This window comes from Peromyscus californicus, unplaced genomic scaffold (genome assembly GCF_007827085.1).
Source record: "Peromyscus californicus insignis strain IS unplaced genomic scaffold, ASM782708v3 Scaffold_7__1_contigs__length_154581171, whole genome shotgun sequence".
Lineage (NCBI taxonomy): Eukaryota > Metazoa > Chordata > Mammalia > Rodentia > Cricetidae > Peromyscus > Peromyscus californicus.
In genome coordinates this window covers 31,102,867-31,126,265 of record NW_026294595.1, presented here as the reverse complement: position 1 = coordinate 31,126,265, position 23,399 = coordinate 31,102,867, and the positions used below count along the sequence as shown (strand labels likewise).

The 23,399-nt window shown below is 37.4% G+C and overlaps 2 protein-coding genes across 10 annotated transcripts in view; one reads left to right on the top strand and one right to left on the bottom strand.

Annotated features, from left to right (window-relative positions):
* Arl6ip6 (ADP ribosylation factor like GTPase 6 interacting protein 6) overlaps positions 1–6,522 on the bottom strand; it is a 29,282-nt gene extending 22,760 nt beyond the window's left edge. Inside the window, exons 1-3 of one of the 2 annotated variants that reach the window (XM_052723427.1) lie at positions 5,841–6,522; positions 4,544–4,597; positions 914–2,094 (exon numbers count right to left, since the gene is read on the bottom strand). In XM_052723427.1, coding sequence (XP_052579387.1) covers positions 1,973–2,094; positions 4,544–4,597; positions 5,841–6,243 — 579 coding nt within the window. In that variant the 5' untranslated portion in view covers positions 6,244–6,522 and the 3' untranslated portion in view covers positions 914–1,972. Of the gene's footprint in view, positions 1–913; positions 2,095–4,543; positions 4,598–5,840 lie in introns of those variants that run through there. The other variant, XM_052723426.1, reaches the window with a different exon arrangement.
* Positions 6,523–6,995: 473 nt separating this feature from the next.
* Positions 6,996–23,399, top strand: part of Prpf40a (pre-mRNA processing factor 40 homolog A) — a 54,051-nt gene continuing 37,647 nt past the window's right edge. For 4 of the 8 annotated variants that reach the window (XM_052724759.1, XM_052724758.1, XM_052724757.1 and 1 more), the window contains exons 1-5: positions 6,996–7,286; positions 8,672–8,803; positions 20,896–20,976; positions 21,858–21,888; positions 23,329–23,345. In XM_052724759.1, the coding sequence (XP_052580719.1) occupies positions 7,011–7,286; positions 8,672–8,803; positions 20,896–20,976; positions 21,858–21,888; positions 23,329–23,345 (537 nt within the window). In that variant the 5' untranslated portion in view covers positions 6,996–7,010. Of the gene's footprint in view, positions 7,413–8,671; positions 8,804–20,895; positions 20,977–21,857; positions 21,889–23,328; positions 23,346–23,399 lie in introns of all 8 variants that reach the window. The other 4 variants (XM_052724755.1, XM_052724753.1, XM_052724752.1 and 1 more) reach the window with 1 other exon arrangement.

The following is a 23,399-nucleotide window of genomic DNA, read 5'->3' as shown; positions in this document are numbered from 1 at the left end:
TTATAAACTCATTTAACTCAATATTTACTTAAGATGGAAAACTGAACGCACATAAAAATGAAGTTAAGTCTTCTTTTGCAAAGTGACTTATGCCATCCCGACAGCTAACTTGGAGCTTGCCAGCATCTTGTAAAAGCTAGCAGATACTGAGAACATAACACAGAAAGTACTCAGCTGAAGTTCTTTTCTTAGTGTACTGCCCAGAAATAAGATTCTGACTTTGCTTTTTTCATGGAGCAGTCTTAGTTGAAGGCTTTCTTATCAGTACACACTGTTAACAGTCTTACCACATATTTTTCAGCCTTTTCACTATTACAAAAAATGTTGCAAATAACATTCTGGACTCAGCACATTATACAGACATCCATTACAGATTTTCAGTGTGTACTGCTATCAAAGGTACAGACCTTGAACTAAGAACACACATCTAACTTCTCTTTAGCTCCATTTTTTAGTTGATATAATGAGGAAACTTCATCTTTTCCATCAACTGACACTTACTGGACTCAATGTTTTCAACTAATGAAGCAACAGGGAAGAGTACAGATTTCCTACTCAAATCATTTTGTTAGTGCATCTTTCAAAATACATTAGTTTCAAGGTATGCTTACTTTTCAAATAAATATGTTAGCAACTGTCTGCATTTCTAAAAACTTTTTGTATTAAAAAGTTAAGAGAAAAGTATGAACTCCTATGTATTTACCACTCAGCTTCAAACAACTAATGGCTAATTCTGTTCACTCTATGTTCTCTGCACCTGTGTCTTCAATATACCAGAGGAAACAGTCACATTATACTTTTTTTGGAACTAACATATTGATTGGACATAAGTGGTTTAAATAAATTAATATTTTTGGCATATTCAGAGTATGAATGTTAGTATAATCTTAAAAATATAAACTGTAAAACATGCAATTTCAAATCAATTTGAATTTGTGTTTTTTTTTTTCTCTTATAGCTACTTTTAGAGAAAGGGTCTTATAGACCAGGTTGGCCTTGATATTGCTATGGAGCTAATGTCTGATTCTCCTGTCTCTGCATGCATCACTAGGCCTGGATAAAGCTTGTTCTTTTTAAAGTAGTTTTCTTAGTGATCTTAGTGATGTTTGGGTGAAACATTTGCATTATCCCACACAGGTACAAATACCTGTATTTTTCCTTAGTAGTTTGTGGGTTTAATTATAAGAATCTTACATTGGAAAAACCAAATTCTGAGATTAGGTAATTTTTCACTTTAAGGAAGAATTGAGCTTTTCCTAATATCTATTTTACTCTGGGTGCTGGGAACTGAGTCTGGTTCCTCTGCAAGAGCAGCAAGTGCTCCTAACTACTGTGCCATTTCTCTAGACCACCCATGTCCCTTTAAATTTTATTTTACATGTATGAGTGTTTTGCCAGCATGTGTGTATATGTATAATTTGTGTGCCTGGTGCCCACAGAGGTCAGGCCACACCCTGTGGCCTGTGGGATGACTGTGAGCACCATATGGGTGCTCGGAACAGAACTGGTGTCCTCTGTAAGAGTGGCAAGTGTTTTTTTTAACCACTGCATTGTTCTTGCCCCTACTTTCGAGGTTTAATCACCCTTGAATATATTTTCAGAAAAATGAGTTTAGAAAGAAAAGTGTTTATGTGGGGAGGAGGAGACACAACAATTAGTTCAAGCACTTAAAAGTAGTTTTCAACCCACGGTCCTTTGAGTATCTACACAAGAATGATTCATAAAAGCTAAATATCCTTGGACTCAACCTTGGGCTGAATCATAACCCAAAAGCGTGTGTATACACATACACACACAAGCAAATTGACTGATTCTTATCCATGTCAAAAAGAGAAATGCTGCTAATGTTGCTACATTCTTACCATACTGCGTTTTATCCCAACCCTAGACTAAGATCCAAAAATGTTTGCAGTATTCAAAATTTTTATGTCTATAGAAAGAGAATTCCGCCGGGCTGTGGTGGCGCACGCCTTTAATCCCAGCACTTGGGAGGCAGAGGCAGGCGGATCTTTGTGAGTTCGAGGCCAGCCTGGTCTAGAGAGCGAGATCCAGGAAAGGCGCAAAGCTGCACAGAGAAACCCTGTCTCGAAAAACCTAAAAAAAAAGAAAGAGAATTCTTTTCATGGTAGAGTACTTACTGGGCTCAAATTACTTTTTTTCTAAAGAAAAAAAATCAACCTACTATTAAAATATTGAAGCAGTTCTGTAATAAACTTTAAATGTCTCATTGAAATATTAATGTAACAGATCTACTAGTAATAAACAAAAATACCTAGTAAATAATGCAAAATGATGAAATTATTTTCACATAAAAGGGGTACATGTGGTAGTTAGAAAGAAATGGTCCCCACAGGCTCATAGGGAGTGGCACTATTGGGAGGTGTCCTGGTTGGGGTAGGTGTGACACTGGGGGTGAGTTTTGAGGTCTTACATGCTCAAGCCAGAAGCCAGTCCTAGTGCCTCATTCTCTTCCTCCTGCCTGCTGATCCAGACATAGAACTCTCAGCTACCTCTCCACACCATGTCTGCCTGCATGCTGCCATGCTTCCCACCACGATAATGGACTAAACCTCTGAACAGTAAGCCAACCCCAATTAAATGTTTTTCTATATAAGGGTTGCCATGGTAATGGTGTCTCTTCACAGCAATAGAAAACCAAATCAAAAACAATACATGACACTTTAACTTAGTTGAAAATTTCAACAAGTTTATTCAAAACTTCCCCTGCTTCTTCATGTTTTCATTTCAAACTTTTATATCAATTATAAAAAGGATAAGGATATAAATCCCTAGACATTCCTTGTCAAGGGAAAGTTTGCTCAGAGGCCCGTCAGTTCAAAGCATTCTGCAGAACTTGCTGTGCATTTGTTCTCCAACAGATGAGAATTTGTAGCATGAATCTTAAAAGGTCTTATTAAATAAAAACAAACCCAGAGCCAGGTATTGGGGTGAACGTTGAAAGATCAGAGAAACAGAACAAGCCATAGTTAACCTCTCAGCCGATCCTATTTCCTCAAACTGGAAGCCTCTGAGTCCTCATCTGAATGGATCTCAGCTGAACTGTTGCTCAAAAGCCTAAAAGCTTAAAAAAAAAAAGGCTCTAATTCCTGGTCCTCACACCTTCTATACCTTTCTGCTTCCTGCCATCACTTCCTAGGATTAAAGGTGTATGTCACCACTGCCTGGCTGTTTCTAGTGTGGCTTTGAACTCACAGATATCCAGACTGGATCTCTGCCTCCTGAATACTACGATTAAAGGCGTGTGCTACCACTGCCAAAACCTATCTTTAATATAGTGGCTGTTCTGTTCTCTGACCCCAAGATAAGTTTATTGGGGTGCTCAATATATCAACCACAAGAATTCAAGCTCAGAGTAATATAAGGACAAGCATTACCACAATCACCTAAATTCTATCAAGAACTTAATCACCTCTGCAGTGCTTCTCTGAAACGGGTGTTTTCTTATTTTGGTGATGCTAGAGATCAGAATATGTGCATGCTAAGCCAACTGCTACTAGTGAAACAGATTGTTTAAAGAATGCTTTTCTGCTGGAAAAAAACTACTGTCCACATGCTATAATAGATATACTTTCTATAAGCCAAACTACGCTTACTTTAAAATTAATTCCCATGAATCTGAGTGAATAAATGTCTTGACACTGACTGTATTTACTCTCTTTGATCAGAGGCTCCTAGGTTTCTGTCTTGGCATTGATGTTTCTGCTATAAAAAGTTGTTTTCCAGCTGGGCGGTGGTGGCGCAAGCCTTTAATCCCAGCACTCGGGAGGCAGAGCCAGGCGGATCTCTGTGAGTTCGAGGCCAGCCTGGACTACTAAGTGAGTCCCAGGAAAGGCGCAAAGCTACACAGAGAAACCCTGTCTCGAAAAACCAAAAAAAAAAAAAAAAGAAAAAAAAAAAGTTGTTTTCCTCAGTCCTGAATTTAAAAATAAAATGCATCAAATAGGTAAAGTTCTAAACTCAAAGTCATTTGTGAGAGAGAAAGATACCATCAATAACGGGCTTCACTAGAAAGCAATAAACTACATGATGTATGACATTTGGACTCTAGAAACTCACCTGGACATTAATGACCAATAATTACTTTAAAATTTGTATTTCAAGAGAAACTGCTTTGTATAAAAACATGTGAACATTAAATTCTTCTGAAGTCTGTTGCATATACTACTTATGTTGGCTACATTTGTGAGCAAGTTAAGTTCTAAATTCCTGAAGGAGTATAGGAAGCCTTTTTCAAAACATAATTAGAAATGACTTAAGTATTTGCTGGACCCAAGTAATGCAGTTATGTTGAATTCTGTAAACATGCATTAGTGACCCATTATAAAATTATGGAAAATAGCTAAATGTCTATCTAAAAAGGAGGTCTAATAACATTAACCACAACCATATATATGAAAAAATGCTAATGAATCAACTATACATGGTATATATAAAATATTTTATCCCCAAACCTGTATAACTTAAATATAATTTAGAAAAGCAAAAGTAAGTGATGGGATGAAAAAAAATGATCAGTTCATACCTAACAGCCCAGTATCTACATCATCTTCATTTTTCAAATTTTCTGCATGCAATTCTGTAAACACAAAGAGAGGTTTGGGTAGAATAGTATTTCTTCACGACATGAATATCCAAACTGTTCAACAGCCAAAAGTATCCTGGAGTCAGAGCTGGGTTCAACTTCTGATTTACGACCTACGTCACCTTCGGCAAGCAAATGCTTTTACAAGACTCATAAATATAAGAGTAGTGTTTATCTCCTGGTTGTGCTGAACAAAGTTTGTACAAAAGAAATTTAAGAGTATCGTTTTGACTTCAGTTCCTTGCTCCAGTGTCGAAAACACCAATGTCCTCTGTGATGAACTTCTACTTATGGGCATATAACTTTATATAACAAAAGAAAAATAAACTGTGTGCACGACAAAACTATCAGGGTTGAAGTAAAAAAAAAAAAATGGTCAAGAGTGTGACAGATTTGAAGCAATGGCAGCCAAACTTTTAAGGCCCATAGTTAACAGCCAATAATATGTTGTGAAGTAATCTATCTTCCCCACAAAAATCAAACAATGGTAACCTGTTCAAGGGCTAACTGCATCTGATTTTTCATTAGTAAAGTAACACTGGAGTGACAAAGTGTTGAATCCTTTTAATACATGATACTCGGTTTTGAGGTTTCTATTTCTCAATAAATCGGCAAAAGTCAACACCATTAACTCTAAATTCAAATGTCTGTCCACTATAATGAATACTAAACCATACAACAAATCCGAACGGGGAAGGGCTGAAGAATGTCTTTCGGGCATTCCTATTTGGCCAGTATGTCAATTTCTGACCCAGCAGAAGACGACTCTGTCCGGCAGTAACTCTACCTCGTTACAAACACAGAACAGAAAAGCTATTTTGCCTATAAAAAGTAGAAATTTGGGATGCGGGAAAGAAATCTTTGTCCTCCAATTTCTCTCTGTTCATTTGTGAACCAACCTTAGCAGATCTAGAGCCTATTGTCACATGCACTTTTTCATGAACCTTTTAAAAGTAGGGACTCTGTCTGATAAAACAGCCGTGCTAACGTCTCAACTCAAGTGCTCCATGCCTTTACATTCCTTTAAGAGTGTGGATTTAGTCAGATCCTTTCTAAACGGTTCTCATTATGGAGCAGGGTCCTCCATCTAGGGAGGGAAGACAAAAGGACGACGACTAAGGAAAGGTACAGTTTCGAGGGAAAAGCTTCGGGGAGGCAACTGTGAATGGGGCGAGTGATGCACCGGCTCGACTTTCCTCCGGACAGACTTACAAGGGCCTGGGGCTTCAGTCAGTACCTTTAACGACCAGGTAGGCGATGGCGAGGAGGAAAGCAAGGAGGCCGGCGAAGAGCAGCGAACACAGAATGGAGAGGACCTGGACGGGCCACCGCCGAGCCTGGGTTCTGGCGGCCGCAGTGGCCGGGAAGATGCCGTTGCGCTTATCGGGCAGGACGGGCGACCCGTCCCCGACTGGCGGGAGGAGCGGGGCCCTCCTGGGCTCCGACGACGCCCCGGCTGAGAACTCTGCCCGCAGGTCGCGGGCCACTGGGTCGCATCCCTCGTCCTCGTCGCCCTCGCCCTCGCCCCAGCCATCCCCCTGAGCGAAGTCGGAATACCCAGGCCGAGTCGCGGGGCCCCGAGGGGTGACCCGGCGGCGCCGTCGCGCGCCCGCGGGCCTCGCACTCGCTACAAACGACATGGCGGGAAAAGACAGGGAGACCCGCGGAGGTCGAGCGTCCGCCGCCGCCCCGCCCCCGCGCCCCGGGCAACAGCCAATCAGCGGCGGCGGCGGCCGGCGGGCCCGACCAACGCGCGCGGAGCCGTGGGGGGTGCGCGAGCGGAGACCGACCGACCACCGCGGGCTCCTCTTCCGGGGGAGCGCGCGCCCGGGGCCCCTGAGCACACACGCACACACACGCACACGCTCACAAGCGGGGCTCACTCGGCCCTTCCAGGTCCGGTGGGCGCGCACCGCCCGTCCGCCCCCACCACCCCCCCATAACAAACAGCAGCTCCCCCGCTCCGCTCTGGGCCGCTCCCTAACGGCCAATCGCTGCCTCCCTCCGGCGTGTTATCTCCACCTCTAGCGCTCCCCGCCCGCCCGCCCGGGCGCGCGCGCTCAGCGTCGGGCGCGCGCGCAGCTCGACCCTTCTTCCCCCCCCACCCCCCCCTCCTGACCCACGCCAACCGCGCGCGCGCACTAGGGCCGATAACGCTGGGGGCCGCTTACCCCGCCCCCACCCCACCCTGGGGGGCCTCAGGTTTGTGGGGCGAACGTAACTAGGGCGGGAGGGGTGGCGGCGGAGGTGGCCGGACGCCACTGCCCCACCCCCCCCCAGCGGGGGTGAGGTGGTTCCAGGCCGGGAAGCTGGGTCCCGGCCGTGTCCCCTTTCCTGGGGGAAGTTGGTGGAGTTGCCCCGGCTGAGCACTCGACGCAGAAACTTCCTCCGTCCCCTCCCTCCCTCCATGCAGGCGACGCCGAGCGAGGCTGAGGCCGGGGGCGAATCGCCGCAGAGCTGCGTGTCGGTAGCGCGCTCTGATTGGACAGCGGGGAAGCCCGTCAGTGTATTGGCCCCGCTGATCCCGCCCCGGAGCTCAGGGCAGCCTTTACCCTTTGGCCCCAGCGGGCGCCAGCCACTCAGATCGCTTCTTGTTGGTATGTGTAGCGGCAGTGGCCGCCGACGGAGCAGTCTGAGCCCGACGATGAGGCCGGGGACTGGAGCCGAGCGTGGAGGCCTCATGGTGAGTGAAATGGAGAGCCAACCTCCCTCGCGGGGTCCCGGGGACGGGGAGCGGAGATTGTCCGGCTCAAACCTGTGCTCCAGTTCTTGGGTCTCTGCTGACGGCTTCCTGAGGAGACGGCCCTCGGTAAGGGATCGGCTGGGTAGGGGAAAGCGGCACAATGAAAAAACCGAGTCAGAGAAACAGGAAGCTTTCTCCAAACGGAGAAGAGTATACCAGGAAGAGCTCCAGATGGTGGGCTCCGTCCCAAGGGAGAGAGGAATGGAGGGCGGGAATGCACAAAGACGGATGTGGGACCTTGGACGTCCCAGTGGTCTTGGCCTAGACAGACACCGTAGGAAGGTGCTGGGACCCGGGCGGGCTGTGCTTCTGAGAGCCCCAGGCCTGTGTGGTAGCAGGGCGCCTTAAGTCTGTAGGACTTCAGGGAGAAGCTGCCATAGTTTGTTTGCTCCGGGAGCGGTGGTGGGGGTTTGCAGGGGTGGGGGATTCTGTTGGGAGAATTGGCAGCGGATACTTAGTTTCGGGCCAGGAACAATGGACGTATATATATATGTATGTATGTATGAATGAATGAATGTGTGTGTGTATGTATGTATGAATATGTGTGTATGTATGTATGAATATGTGTGTATGTGTAATATTTTAAGTTCGCTAAACGGGTTTGTTATTTGCATTTAGTTTCTGGGACAGAATGACAGTCTTTGTTTGATATTTTACCTATATTAAAATATTTGACTTAGGAACTAGTGTATTTATTTCTAAATGAAGTACTCTTCAGTACCCACATTCTGTTTTATGACAAAACCTTATCCAAATTAATGTAATTTTAAGTAATAGAAGCTGGTTATATGTATAAAGGGGACAAAGTTGTGTTCACCGTAACAACTTTTAAGTTGGAATTCAATACATAGCCACCAAGTCTAGGCAGTCATTTAGCAATTGATTAAATCATTGTGGGGGGAAGGGGGCTGTAATCTGATAATGGATTTAACTTTTCCCTGTTTTGTTAATTTTCAGGCTCTTTAAAATAATCACTATAGTGTATTTTGTTTCAAGATTAATATTAGTGCCCGGCGGTGGTAGTGCAAACCTTTAATCCCAGCACTCGGGAGGCAGAGCCAGGCAGATCTCTGTGAGTTCGAGGCCAGCCTGGTCTACAAAGCGAGAACCAGGACAGGCACCAAAGCTACACAGAGAAACCCTGTCTCGAAAAACCAAAAAAAAAAAAAGAGATTAATGTTAGTATATGCTAATCTAATAATTTAATCACAGTTTGACTTAATATTGTGCCTTACAGGTCAATTGATTTTTTTTTTTTTATAAGTCACATTTTTGAGAAACATGTACTGTGTCTTGCTCACTTTACGTTTTTCATTACTTTTCAGATGGGGCATCCTGGCATGCATTATGCACCAATGGGAATGCACCCTATGGGTCAGAGAGCAAACATGCCTCCTGTACCTCATGGAATGATGCCACAGATGATGCCCCCTATGGGAGGGCCTCCAATGGGACAAGTAAGAATATGTTTTTTACTTTGTTTTCTTTATTTGTGCTTTATTGTATCAAAATTTTAAAATGTAGGTCAGTGCTGTACTTTTGGCTGTTTAAGGATTAGTTTATATCCACATATTTTCAAACAAGACAAATATTGGTCATGACTGTAACCAAATTTTGAATGTAGTAAGACTGTAGAAAAAAATTTACTGACTTCCTCAACAAAATTAAGATTTAAGAATCTTTAAGCTGGGCGTGGGAGCACATGCCTTTGATCCCAGCACTGGGGAGGCAGAGGCAGGTCGATCTCTGTGTTCAAGGCCAGCCTGGTCTACAGAGCGAGATCCAGGACAGCCAAGGTGACACAGAGAAACCCTGTCTTGAAAAACAAAAACAAAATCTTTAAAGTGACATTATGCATCTAGGCTCTTTGACTTAATGACTTTTTCCAGGCATGTTGATACTCAATGGTCTAGGAGTAAATATAGATATAAAATAATTTTGGTGAACTGTATAAATGTGTAGCATCAGAAAAATAGCCATTACTTGGGATTTTCATTTAGAATGGATTTTATTCTTGGAATATCTTGTTGGGTGTGAAGGGATTCTATGCTCTACTACTAATTCTTCCCTGTACAGTGACAAATAGCTAGCTCATTTTCTACCTAATTTTTAAAGTGATTATTGCTTCAGCACTCCTGCTTGTCAGTTGCCCCTTGCATCCCTAGCACAAATTGTAAGTGGACGTTTTGTAGGAGTGATTGGGATCAAAAGATTTTAGTTGACTCAGTGACACTGGTAGACAGAATTTCTCTTTCTAAGTTAGAAGTGTTCCAGAAAGGCCAGAGCTTCAGTTTCATGAACAGTTGTGTCCTATGGAAGGTTCTATAATACACAGATCCTTGGGCAGCCTGGGTTATTCCATATGAATGTCTTGATAAGTCGGGAAAATTTCAGTTAGCAAACTATTTTGGAAAGCCAGTTGTATATTTTCTTTTGCTAATGAGTGCTGTTGACTTTGATAATAATGGCTTAAGCAATGAAGACTAAAGTTATTGGTGAAATTGTAGTGGAAACAGGAACTTGTTGTGTTTCTCTTTTTATTTTACCTTAAAAGTTGAATGGCTCAATGTCAAGTGGTTTTCTTTTATATTTGGAATATAGCCCTTAATTTTGTATAAATTTTTTATTCAAAGGCACCAGACTGAAAAGATTCTGCCTGCAAGAGTTCCTTATATAAAAGATTCTTTTGCTCTGTTACTCTAGAATAACAGTACTTTAAGCTCCCTAGGAGATGCAGAGACAACTCTGATCCTTCTTCTGTACCTTTCCATCTCTAAGCAGCACAGAGCCCTTCCTGTTTTCTTGGTAGAGCTGCTCTAACTAGATAATGAGCTTTTAAAAAATATTTATTCTTTAAATGCTCTGGTTCTTATTTAAAATTAGTTTCTTTCCACAGAAAGATAAAATAAAACAATTTGCTACTGCCAGATGCTTCTCTCTTTTCTGGGGCCTTCTGTTTCCATTGGGCCAATCAAGGTAAGTTTTGCAAGGGGTTGACCTGCTTACCCTTGCTGTAATGGTGCTGTTGCACTAGCAAACCTGAGATGCCAGCTAGTCATTTTCAGTACAATGCAGATTTTATTTTTGAAGTAATTGGCATAAGCTGGTCACAGTTTGTTTTATGGCCCCTTCTCTTTAGCTGTGCCAGTGACTGCCTTCCTAGTAAGTTTACTTGCTAGTCAGTATACTTCAGATTTTCTGAATTTTGCTTCATGGTTTTCTACTACTTTTTTTCTAGTCCAATGTTTATGCGTCATAAAGTACACCTGACTATTTAAATGTTTAGAATTCTCCCTCGGTTGGTCCCGGTGAGGATAATGAATGAATAGGATACTAGCTCTGAAAGTCTCAAGAGAATAGGCATTGTTTTCTCAAAATTAGATCATTTTCTAGTACCCCCCTTCCTACCTAACAAATATGGGTCCGTCCTTTTAGTCAAGCTAGTTAACCTTTTTTCAGCATTATGAAGCTGGGAAAGCATGATATACTGAATCCTCAAGGACTCTAAGATTCTTTCTTAAAGGTCTGTGAACTTTCTCTTAATGATGAGCTGATCATTTTCCTACATCATTCTTCTGTTTACATATGCTCAGAATTATTAATGAATAATAATTATAATGAAGATAATTGAGAAGAAGTAGGGTGCCTGTATCATTGATGGCAGTGAATATATGGTTTTGCCATCCATCTTTTTAAAAGTTTACTAAAAACTGTATAGATTTTGGGACTGAAGGCTATATAATCTTCAAAAATAGTTGATTCTTTATAACTTCAGGTTTCCTCATCCACTGTTTCAACTAATTGTAGCGCATGAAAAATAAATTACGTTTTTCCAGAACACCAACAGACTTTGCCTTGTCGTATTCCCTTTCCAACACATGAACAGCTATGTAGTTACCTATGTATAGAGCATGTATATCGTATTAGGTATTATAAGTAATCTAGAGATGATTTAAATTATACAAGATGTCCATAGGTTATGTGCATATATTACGGCATTTTTTTATGAAAGAGACTTACCATCTGGATTTTGATATGTACCAAGGTCCTGAACAGGTCAGTCTTCTGTCAGATATCTGCTGTATTGATCACGTCTAAGTTGTCTTGCTTAGACCAGCTGAAGAATAAAATAAGAAGCAGTCTGTGTTTGCAGAATGATTGTGGTCTTTGAAATGTTACTGAATATGACAAGCAATTGTAAAGTTTGTTTCTAAAACAATATGCAGACTAGACAATAGCAATCCAAGGTAAAACAGGGTTTGTAAAATTGAAATGCATCTAGTCACTTCAAGAAGTGATATGTTCAGTGCTTTCTCCTCTTCATTTATAAGATAAGCTAGAATGCTATTTTTTCCAGTTCAGGCTGAGTAAATACCTAGAAATAGCAAATATAACTTAATCATAATTATCTTTCAAATTTATCTCAGTTACCTATCATGTAGATGAAATTACCTCCTGATGCAGCAACTTTTTGGGAAAGTCATACTTGTCAATTAATTATAGAATTAGAAAATTGTACTGCTGGAAGGGACCTTACTAATAAATGAACTTTAAATAGTATGTAGGGTTTTGGAGGGGTCTCTCTCTCTCTCTCTTTTTTTTAAGTATTTACTGAAATTTTTTTTCTGCTTAGGAATAATAGTAAATATTTTGCAGCAGAAATTTCTGTCAAAATATGATCATGTATAAGGCTGTCTTCCTCCATATCCATTCAGAATAAAACATGTTTTCTCTTTAAAGTGTTTTCTTGTTTTATTCTTTTTGTATGTGCTTTTTAATCACCAAGAACATTAAATTCTGCTATCTTTTATCAGCTGAGTTTTGCCTTTGCCCAACAGAGTCCTATTAGCTGGTTTACTCTTCCTTGAGTGTTTATTTTCCTCCTCTTTTATGAAAAGAATGAAATTAAGTCTTGAGCTCCCTTCCAGATTTAATAGCTTGTGGTATCAACTTTCTTGGATTAATATGGAAATAAAATGTCTAATTAATTATTCAGGTTTGGTGGTGAATTTTTGATAGTATATCCATGAGTAATTATATTTTACAAATGAATTTGATTTTCTTACTTTAATACTGAGTAAGACAGACTCACAGATCTGTAACAGCCCGGGTTGTCCCATTCCCATCCCTAGGATACTCAACTGTTTTTGAGCTGGTTTTCTTGCTTCAAGACTGCTGTTTCCTATAAAAAATAAAAATAAAAAGTAAAATGTATTTCTTTGCTCAGTAATCTCCAGTGTTTTTCTGTATCTGTGGCCTAGTATTTAAATTCCACAGCAATACATGCCAAAGCAATGAGTGGTGCATGTTTTCATACTAAGCTTTTCATGGTGCCTAAAGTGATTATATGAGCTCTTTAAGCTTATGCTGCTGTCTTTGTCCTCTTGCTTTCAAGATCACTGTTACCATGACATTTTTGCTTGCCTAAATTATTTCCTCAGAAATAATTTTGAACAATGTTTACTTCCTCTCTAAGTTATTTAACACCTATTTGATATGCTTGGAATTTTTACTTTTTTATTTTGGCACTTTGTGACATTTTCCTCCTTTATTTTTTCATTAATGTTTTCTGATTTGTTATTTTCCTAACAAGTAATAGATTATAAGCTCTTACAGAGCAAGAACCAAGTTGTTCTTGTTAATAATTCTGTAGGTGCTGAGCACAATTCTTGGTGCGTTGTGGGTGCTCAGTAATACTTGTTGAATGAATGAAACAAATAGATACTATTTCCTACAATGTAAGCTAGAAAGTAACTGATCATGTGTTCCCAGAGGTTACTTGTGACTTTACATTGTCTCTGTGTTTATCTGAATCATTATTGGCCTTTTCATTTAGCAAAAACCGATAAAATGAAGTAATTAAGGGATTTCTTTTTTTTTTTTTAGTAAAGAAATCTAAATACTTCACTTAATGATAGGCACATGTATTTCTACCTGTGTCATGTCATTGAGAATGAAATCTTGCCATATACGTCTTTATAACATAAAAGGTAAATTTGTAATAGAGGTTTCTCAAGATAGCCAGTGCATTAGTTTACCTTACTGGTGAAATACTTTGTTGTTTTTATTTTTAATATTAGCCAGTCGTTAAAAGGCACATAATAAATTCTCAAATCTAGGTAATTCTGTGCATTTACATTTCTCAAGCACATACTTTTCTTTATAAAGAATATTAGCCTAGAACAAATGTTGTCTTTACTTGTATACTGTGGTTAGAGTTTGACAGTTTATACTAAGACTACAGATGTGCTTATTTCAGTTATATTTAGATGATAACTTATTTAAATATGAACTCGTTCAAAACTTGAGATGCAGTAATGTTTTGAAGTGTTTAATGTTTGGAGTGATCTGAGAAGACTGTCTCAGTTTGAAAGAATGGATCGCTCCCTCTTTGAGATGCACAAAATACTGTTATTGGGAAGTCTTGGAGGAACCTTTTAAAGCAGATGCTAGCTGTCTTGTCTGTCTTCCCTACCACCTTTCCCTAGGAGCATCTTATTCATGAGAAATACTACTAACACTTAGTAAACATTCTAAAACAGGTGGACTAGAAGATCCCTCCCTACCCCCATTTTCTTAGTGTTTACCTAGGGAAATGGGCCTGTCTTGAAAGGTTTATAAGTAAGAATAGATAGATTATGTCTTCTTGTTGATGTTCATAGTTCATCATTTGGTTGTCTTATACCTTCACGTTTCTTTTTTGTCAGACATTTATGTCTCTGATGAATGTTCTTAATATAAATGTGCGATGTGTAGCTTGCTCTTAAAAGCCTCCCATCGTGTGTGGAGTGGCTGGCAATACTGAGAGTGTGGGAATGTTCCTGGGTACTTGGAAATGTTATACATATGAGTCTTTGATTTTTTTTCTTCCTGTAGTCAACTTAGCATCTGTTACTTTCCATCTATTTTAAGCAATGGTTAATTCTAACTAGTAGTTACTAAAGTTGTGGTCATTTGCTTTGGTGGGCTTAAATCCATTGTTTCTTGGTGTGCTCAAATGGAAACTGACTTCTCTAAGTGGGTTTGGTGCTCTATTAAAGGACTATAATGCCAGAAATTGAGAAATATTTTGGGTTGAAATACAGTTTGTTGTATCTAAGGATCTAATTTTTCATTTAAAAAAAATTTTGAATGGTTTATCTTAAACTTTTGATATTTTTTTTTCCTTCCAAATGTAGTCTAGAAAAGTTGCTGCCTCTGTGAAGAAGACTTCATTGATTTCTATGTGCTGCATAATTATGTTTCAGTAAACTTATGGCTGCATGTATGATAGTAGTCTAATAGATTATAGTGGACCTGAAAATATTTATGATCTGCTATATTTCTTTAACTATACATTTTCTATATTTATATATACAGATACTTTGTATTACAGTTTCCTATAGTATTCAAGTACATTTAATGGCCCAGTGACATAGTTGTCATGGTCATAGCAAAAAACACTGTTCCTGTGTTTATGGTAATGTGCTATGGTACCAGTCATATTAAAGACAATCCACACAAGTCATGTATAATGCAAAATACTTGAGTTAGTGGTGATACTAATAGACTATTGCTGATTTATGTACTAATAAATTTGTATTGCTGATTTGTGTACTAATAGACTGTATTGCTGATTTGTGTTTACTGTGCTATTCTTTATTGGTTTAGAATGTATGTCACAGAAACAAATTCATTGTAATAAAATAGTGTCATGTTATGTCTTGTATATTAGGTAGGCCTCTTGGTAAGTCAGAAGGTTACATTCAGTGATTGATCCATTCAGCTAGGATTGTGTATGTACACCTCACATAATAAAAATCACATGTTGTATTTATCAGTGAGTGTGTCTCTGCATGCTGTATTTAATGTTATAGATTACCCTTTCAGTACTAACAAAGTATATAGATGTAATACTGAATCTAGCTTGAAGAACATGAAAAGGGAATTATAACGGTCTTGTGTCCCAAAGGCTTTAGATGATGTTTTTAGTATAAATTTGTTTTGTTTTGTTTTTCGAGACAGGGTTTCTCTGTGTAGCTTTGAGCCTCCCTGGAACTCACTTGGTAGCCCAGGCTGGCCTCGAACTCACAGAGATCCGTCTGGCTCTGCCTCCCAAGTACTGGGATTAAAGGCGTGCACCACCACCGCCCGCAAAATTTAAAACCCTTAATTTTATAAGACTTAAGAACCACTATTTTCTGTGTTTCTTAAATTGAATTTAGAACTTCCTTTAAAAAATACAGTGGTACTCATTTTTATTCAACTACATTTCTGAATTTATTATGTTGCCTGTTGTAAATGATTTTAATTCTGTCTTCATGTCTGTATAAGCTTTGGGAAATTCATGTACTTTATTGAATTTAGTCCCCCTTTGTGATAACTTGAGTGGGCTCTATTGTCCAGGTTATATTTGGTAACTGGATGGTCTAGGGAGTTAAATAAATTGTATACTAACATTGCAGAGCCAGCATTAAATTTGATTCTAAATCTGGGTTTGACTTCTTATGTATTTATTTCTATTGAAGGTAAAAAGTGTATGCTGTTCGCTAGATACCTTTAATGAGGAAAACAAACAAAAACCAAAAACAGAAAACACCTGAGAAATAGGCAAGGAATGGCTGAGGGAAAGGGCTATATAGAAGGTTCTTTCATTGTAAAAGTTTAATAAGCACAATGCTAATAAAGTACTGTTGGTTGGTCTTTCATGTTTTCAGGTGCTGTGCATAGATTGAACCATTGATCATTCAAAAATATTTAGAGAAAGATTTGTGTCTATACTGAATGTGCTCAGGCATTTTTGCAATATAAAAGCTATGTAGCATTTAATATTTATTAAGTAATATAAGAAATCTAGATATTTAAAATTTTCCAGGATTATGCATAGATTATATATAAATGCTTTGCCATTTTATATGAGATAAGTGTTTGGAGATTTTGTTATTCATTAGGTGGTATTAGAACCATGAATACTGTGAGACAACTCCAGTAGCTGTCCTTTAATTTTTGCATTTGATTCCTCACAATAAGTTCTGTCAGATAATATTTTTGCTGTTGATAAGAAATTGAGGTCCAGAGAGGTCAATGTCATAGCAATCCAAGATCCTAAAAGTCAAGCTAGGATAGGAATTCTGCTAGTCTACCTTAATAGCTGTGCTAGGCTGCTTCTCTCTGTAAAATTGTAAAATGCAATCAGCTGAGTTAACTTCCTCAGAGCATGAAGGGTAGCTCCTCTTATTAGGTATGTATGTTCCAAGATTTCCTGTGGATTCCTGAAACTGAACCATATACACATGGTTACTGTTTTTTCTTAAATGCCCTACTGTGTTGCCATGTAATACTAGAGTTTATCTGTCCTTGGAAATTTTGTGCTCTGATAACTCCTTTACATTGTCATTGTACTTAGGTTTGGGGCCATTATTAAGTAAAATGAGGGTTACTTGAAGTTGTGCACAAAATGTTGCCAAACCTAAAGTTTTCATGTAATATTTTTAGACCTACATTGACCATAGGTTACTGAATATGGGATGTGAAACACAGATAAGAGGTGGAAGAGACTATTTGATTTACTTTAGAATAATAATTTAGTAAACTAAACCAAGCATGGGAGTTGTCTTAATAAATGTTTTCTACATGTGAACAAATTATAAAAATACTGTTTACCTTTTATTTAGATATTTAACAGAAAATGTATTGGCTTTATATTACTGTTTTATTTTTTAATTTTTTAATTTGTTTTTGTTATTTTGAGGTGGGGTCATCAGATCCCCTGTGCCTGGAGTTAAGAGATGATTGTGAGGCTCCATGTAGGTGCTGGGAATTGAACCAAGGTTCTAGAAGAGTGGTCAGTACTCTTAACTGCTGAGCCATCTCTCCAGTCCCTTGTTCAGCTTCTATAGTATTCATACTGCTTTCACTACTGTTTTTTTTTTTTTTATTTTATTTTGAAAGTACGTGAAGTGGTAAATAAAACACTCATTTATATCTAAGATTAGAAACTATCTGGGATGCTAAGAACAATTGAGTAAGGTTGTGTGATGGGCACTTGTTTTTACTCTTTGATTTATTGCCCTCAATAAATCAATGTGCTTCTTCTGAATATCTATTTTCCCAGTACTAGACGCTGAATACAAGGCCACCTGCATACTAGACAAATGCTCTACTATTGAGCTTACATCTGCAGTTGTATTTTTATTTTTAGGCATGATCTTGTTGGGGAAATTGTCCATACTGATTAGGAACTTTTGGTTTTCCTTCCTTGGTCAGTAGTGTAGTAACAGGGCTTTATTAAGAGGGTCATCCACAATACCTGGCTTGAATACATCCTGATAAGTGGCTTTAAAATCTCCCCCTACTCCAGGGCTGGAGATAGGACTTAGCGGTTAAGAGCATTGGCTGTTACTCCTTGGTGTTCACTTTCCCCCAAACACTCTGTCTCTTTTCTTAATAACTGAAGTTTGTAGTTATTATAGTACTTTATATAGTGACCAAAGTATAGTATCTTTTTTTTTTTAAAGAAAGCATTTTTTTTTTTTTTTAGATTTTATTTATTTATTATGTATACAGTGTTCTGCCTACATGCATGCTTACAGGCCAGAAGAGGGCACCAGATCTCATTACGGATGGTTGTGAGCCACCATGTGGTTGCTGGGAATTGAACTCAGGACCTCTGGAAGAACAGCCAGTGCTTTTAACCGCTGAGCCATCTCTCCTTCAAAGTATAGTATCTTATAATACATTTCACATTAAGCTAATGTGAATGGCCAGTTATGCTTAGAAGAAAATGATGTGTTTCTTGAAATTGTTGTGGCACTATCATAGCAACTAAGCTAAGAATGTTTCCTTTTTAGTAAACATCATTTTATTGAATTTAAGGGTTTATTAACAATGGGGGGGCACCCAAAATAGGAAATCTAAAAGACTTTATAGTTAGATCTGGCTAAACCCTCCATGTGAAGCAAGAAACTTTAACCATGCCAAAGAAGACAAACATGGTTATCTCAGTTTTGGTTTGGGAAGAAAATTAAGCCACTACTGAGGATTTTTAAAAAATGCCACTTTAAGTTTACAGCCTGGATTCACTTTCATTAACACTGTGATGTTAAAACAGCAAGAAGAATATATAATAAATATTTCATTAGTCTCAAATTAGGAATGCTGTCGAGAAACTACTATAACTGAATCAAAGCCTTAGAATTTAACTTCAGAGACAGCAAATTTAAAATGTACCTCTGTGATCTGTGTTTAGAATAATAGAAACAGGAATCATTGTAACATTTCCTAAATAAATAATGGTGGCTTAGGGAAATAGATCTTTCTACCATGTTCAAAACTCTTGAGAGCTCTAAATATATCAAATTTATATAGTAGTTTTATATGAAGTATAGTATCTCTCATATTGATATTCTTTAGTTTCATATTCATACCATCACTTTTAGAATATTTAGTTACATAAAAATTTAAAAGCTCACAGATAACTTTGTCAGGTAAAACAAGTGTAATTAGACTCTGCCTGCCAAGACTTAGGGAAAATGCTGAAGAAGACTGTAGTTCTGTATTTCCTATCACATCTCATTTTCTAACTATAACTAAATTCCACACTCATAAACAATTTCAGTGTTATAAAATGTGAGAAATAGGAAGGACAGTGAAAGAGACAAATCTGTCATGTCTGTTTTTTCTTTATATGATTTGGATATTTGATATTTGCTGTCTCTTTGGTCTGACTAAAATTTTGCACCTCTATTATGGGGTTTTATGGCTTTGTTTTTTTTTTAAATGGGATTTTTGTCTTTAAATTATAGTCAGTAGTTCAACTCAGTTTAGTTTACTTTCAATTTCAGTTTAGTTTCAACTTAGTTTATTCAGTCTATTGACACCGTGAATGGTCTCTTTCTTAAGTTAATGCTTATGCCACCTTTTTATTTATTTATTTATTTATTTATTTATTTATTTTTTATTTATTATTTATTTTTTTTTTTTTGGTTTTTCGAGACAGGGTTTCTCTGTGTAGCTTTGCACCTTTCCTGGAACTCACTTGGTAGCCCAGGCTGGCCTCGAACTCACAGAGATCCGCCTGGCTCTGCCTCCCGAGTGCTGGGATTAAAGGCGTGCGCCACCACCGCCCGGCTATTTATTTATTTTTAATTCTACTTTTTAAAGCACTTTTTGTTCCTTAGGAGAAAGTACTTTTTTTCCCCTGGTTTTTAAACGACCACTTTTGAAATTAGAGGATTCTAGTTTGGAATGTAATACCAGTTTTTTATTAGTTGTAAATATAGGCCATTTAGGTTTTTCTCACTGTGCTTTTGAAGTGCTTTCTCATGACAAGATAGTTGCCTGTTGAGTTTACTGTTGTTTTCCTAAGCACAGGTGTGAAACATATCTCTGAAGGGTAGATGGGTTTGGAAGCAAGCATAGTTTTTCCTTGCTTGCTGCTGCTTTTTTCCTAAGATGTAGGTTATTTCTTTAATCTCTTAATGAGGTTTTGGAGGTGTCCATGCTTGTTTTCAAATTCTATGCTTTTTATGAAATATTATTTGGCCATATCTTCGAAGTAATCCATCACATTCTTGTAATCATAGTTTCTGTCCAATAGTTTAAATAATTTTTAGCTCTTTTTTTTAAATCAGTTAACTCCATGCAAGTCTATAGGTGGTGTGCCAGCCTATTTCACTTTGAGTTTTAACAAGTAATAAAACTACACATAGATATTCTTGCCTAATTTTATATTTTCATATTGACCAATGTGCTTATATTTTCCTGTTCCTATTTTTTAACTTGTTCGTTTAATTTGAAGCTTGACTAACCAGTTTCCTTGTCCAGTACCCATAGTTATTACAAGTTTTTTCCCCCTACAAGTTTCTTAGATCCTTTTGCTACTCTTACTATATTAAAGTTAAAATTCTAATATGGGACTATATATTTTATTTTATGTAATATAGATGAATATTGGATCAAATGCTTTAGAAAATGAATCATCTGGTTTTTACGCATGCTTAATACATACTCAGATTTTAATTTGGTCATTAGTAGACTAAATTAAATTCTCACAAATTAATATGTTCAGGTATTTACGTGCTTTTCTGTACTTAACTTATGACTAAAGGGTTTTATTTATATATTTTAAGTCAATATTTAGATTTTAAGCACTGTAGATCGAAGATTGTGAAAAGGACTGGATTACTATAAATTTCATTCAATACAGATTAAGAATAAAAGGTGAAAATTCTGATAAATTTTTATCTTGTAGTGTTGCAAAGAAAGAAAAAACAATGCTCAATTAAAAATAAAAGGAAATGAGTAGTCTCAAGTTTTAAGTTAGACTAATATAGTCTATTCTTCTAAATTTACTTAATTAAAATATTTTTTACCACACAAATGAATTACGGCGTAAGTATTGGAACAGGATCATTATAGAATACTTCATTCATTCAACAAGCACTTACTAGGCATATTATTTATATAATAAAGTAGCATAGTTTCAGTGGTTTATATTCTTAAATTATATTTACAGTCCTATAAAGTGTTTGGATCTTACATGGTAACCATTTTTTAACTTTTATTTTAGATGCCTGGAATGATGTCTTCTGTAATGTCAGGAATGATGATGTCTCATATGTCTCAGGCTTCCATGCAACCTGCCTTACCGGTTGGTAATCTTGTGAAAATAATTATTTTCTGAGTTTTGATTGCTTTCATGTATAAATAATAATGTGCATGTACTTGATAGACCATCCCAACACTAAAATGTAAAATGAATTGTAATTGAGCATTACATTGCAATATATATACATGTTCAGTGATTAAATTAATTCTATAATGAACAAGGCATTTAAACAGGTTGTGAGAGAAAAACCATTGTAGTAGTCTTGTAATATTTTCAAAGGTGACATTTTATTTATTATATGCTAGTAAAAATTGATATTCAACTTAAAAATGGGAAGACTTAATTTGAAATCCCCATTTTATTGAAACTTCAGCTATTGCAAATTAACTTAGAAAGTTCTTGAATAGACTTACTGTCATACTTAGGTAGTAATTTGGTGATTTTTTTTTTTTTTATGATATTAGTGTAAGTATGTTTATTTCTTGAGAGCCTACTGGTTTTAATGAACAAGTAGGACATACCTATTTGGAATAGTAAGATTTTAGTGTTTGTATATACTACATTACAAAAATATCCTGTGGAGTCTTTGGCCCTATTTCTAATATGTTAGTATTGGTTCATTTTGTTGATTAATTAATAAGACTTGGTTTTCAGAGCTTTGTAGATTTCAGAATTGAGAGGGAAGAGTTTGGTTCTGCATACAATTGATAACCATGTAATGTGTTAAAATGCTAAAGTTACCCCAATTTTATTGATCTCTTGAAATGTGTAGCAAGCCTCAGAGTTGAAACCACCAGAAATTTTACAGTTGGTTGAGTTTGTGGCTTAATAGATTACACATGGAACTGATTCATTGTACCTTATTTCTATAAAATGTAGTTTAAGTGATTTGAATGGTAGTAATTTAATTTCTCTTCTTGCAGCCTGGAGTAAATAGTATGGATGTAGCAGCAGGTATGTCTACAGTGTATAGTGGGCTTCATTTGGAAAGTTGCAGGCATATTAACAAGGAATGAAAGTGGTTATCTGGGGCTGAAGAGGAGACGGTTCAGCAATTAAGACCACTTGCTATTTTTTCAGAGGACCTGGCATCTGTTCCTCATTCTCACATGGTTAACAACCATTTGAAATTCGAGTTTGAAAGGGATCTAATGCCTTCTTCTGGCCTCCTCAGACACCAGGCATGCATGTGCTGTACATACATATATTTTGACAAACCACTCATGCACATAAAATTAGTTTTTAAAACTGATCTTTATGATTGGTTAATATTTTCTCAATATCTGACAATAGACAGATAGCATTTATAATTGCATTCTTAATTCAAATTTATTATGTAAAACCTTTGGTTCTCATAATTTTATATTTTGTAATTATTATTAAATACTTAGGATTTGTATTGAAACATTTGACCTGAATTTCAGTGATTAACAATCCTGTCAACATAGTCAGGGCTCAGAGAATATTTGCTTAATGAATGAACTCTCCTGAGTCCATATTTCTACTTAGGGAACATGGGAAGAGATGGTAGCTTCTCTTGTTAGATGTGAAGTTTTTTCTTGTCATGGACTTGTGGACAGTCATTTTTGTTGTTACCTCCTGGGTCCTCGTAGTCAACTTACCTTTCCAATGCTTTGTGTCTGTTGTTGATACTCATAGTCAATTAAATGCTTTCCATATATGTAAACCTTTGTTCTGTTTTGTTGTACAGTCTTTGCTTTCTCTGTTACTTAACATTTTAAGTTGACTAGTTTCTAAAGTTCGACATTATTTGTATGAGTTTTGTCCCTAACAAACACCTGAAATCCCTTACATCTTATTTATATGGTAGTGTAGGACACTAACAAAACTTTCTGCAATGGTGGAAGTGTTCTGTAACCTATACTTAGTATCATACAGTTGCTACTAACTACATGTAATTGGTATGTGAAATGGGGCTAGTTCATTTGAAGAACTATTTTTTAAAATTATTTAATTGTAATTTTAATTTTAAGCAAGTGTGTATGGTGTCTCATGAGTACTGTGATTCACAATAGCACATGCATAGGATTAAAGTAACTGAGTTTGGCAAAAGTTAGAGAATAGAGGCATTATTGTACTTTTGTAGCATATATAAGAAAGAAAGGAATAAAATGAGATTGACAGAATAGCCAGAAAGCAAGATGAATGTTTCTCATTTTGGCAACTGACAATTAACTTTGGAGATTGAAAGCTCAAGTTCTGAAAATGCTATGTGCTATAGATATATGCTTTGTTTGTGGAATGGGAAGCAAGTCAACAGATAATATGGGACAGCTTATAAGCTTTAATAAGAACAAAAAGGAAGAAATAATAATAAATATTGGAACTGTTAAGGATCACTTCACTTACCACTATAAATATTTTGTCTTTTAGGTGCAGCATCTGGTGCAGTAAGTACTGTTTAAACTATTACTTGCTTCTTTACATTTTTTTTTTTTTTTTGG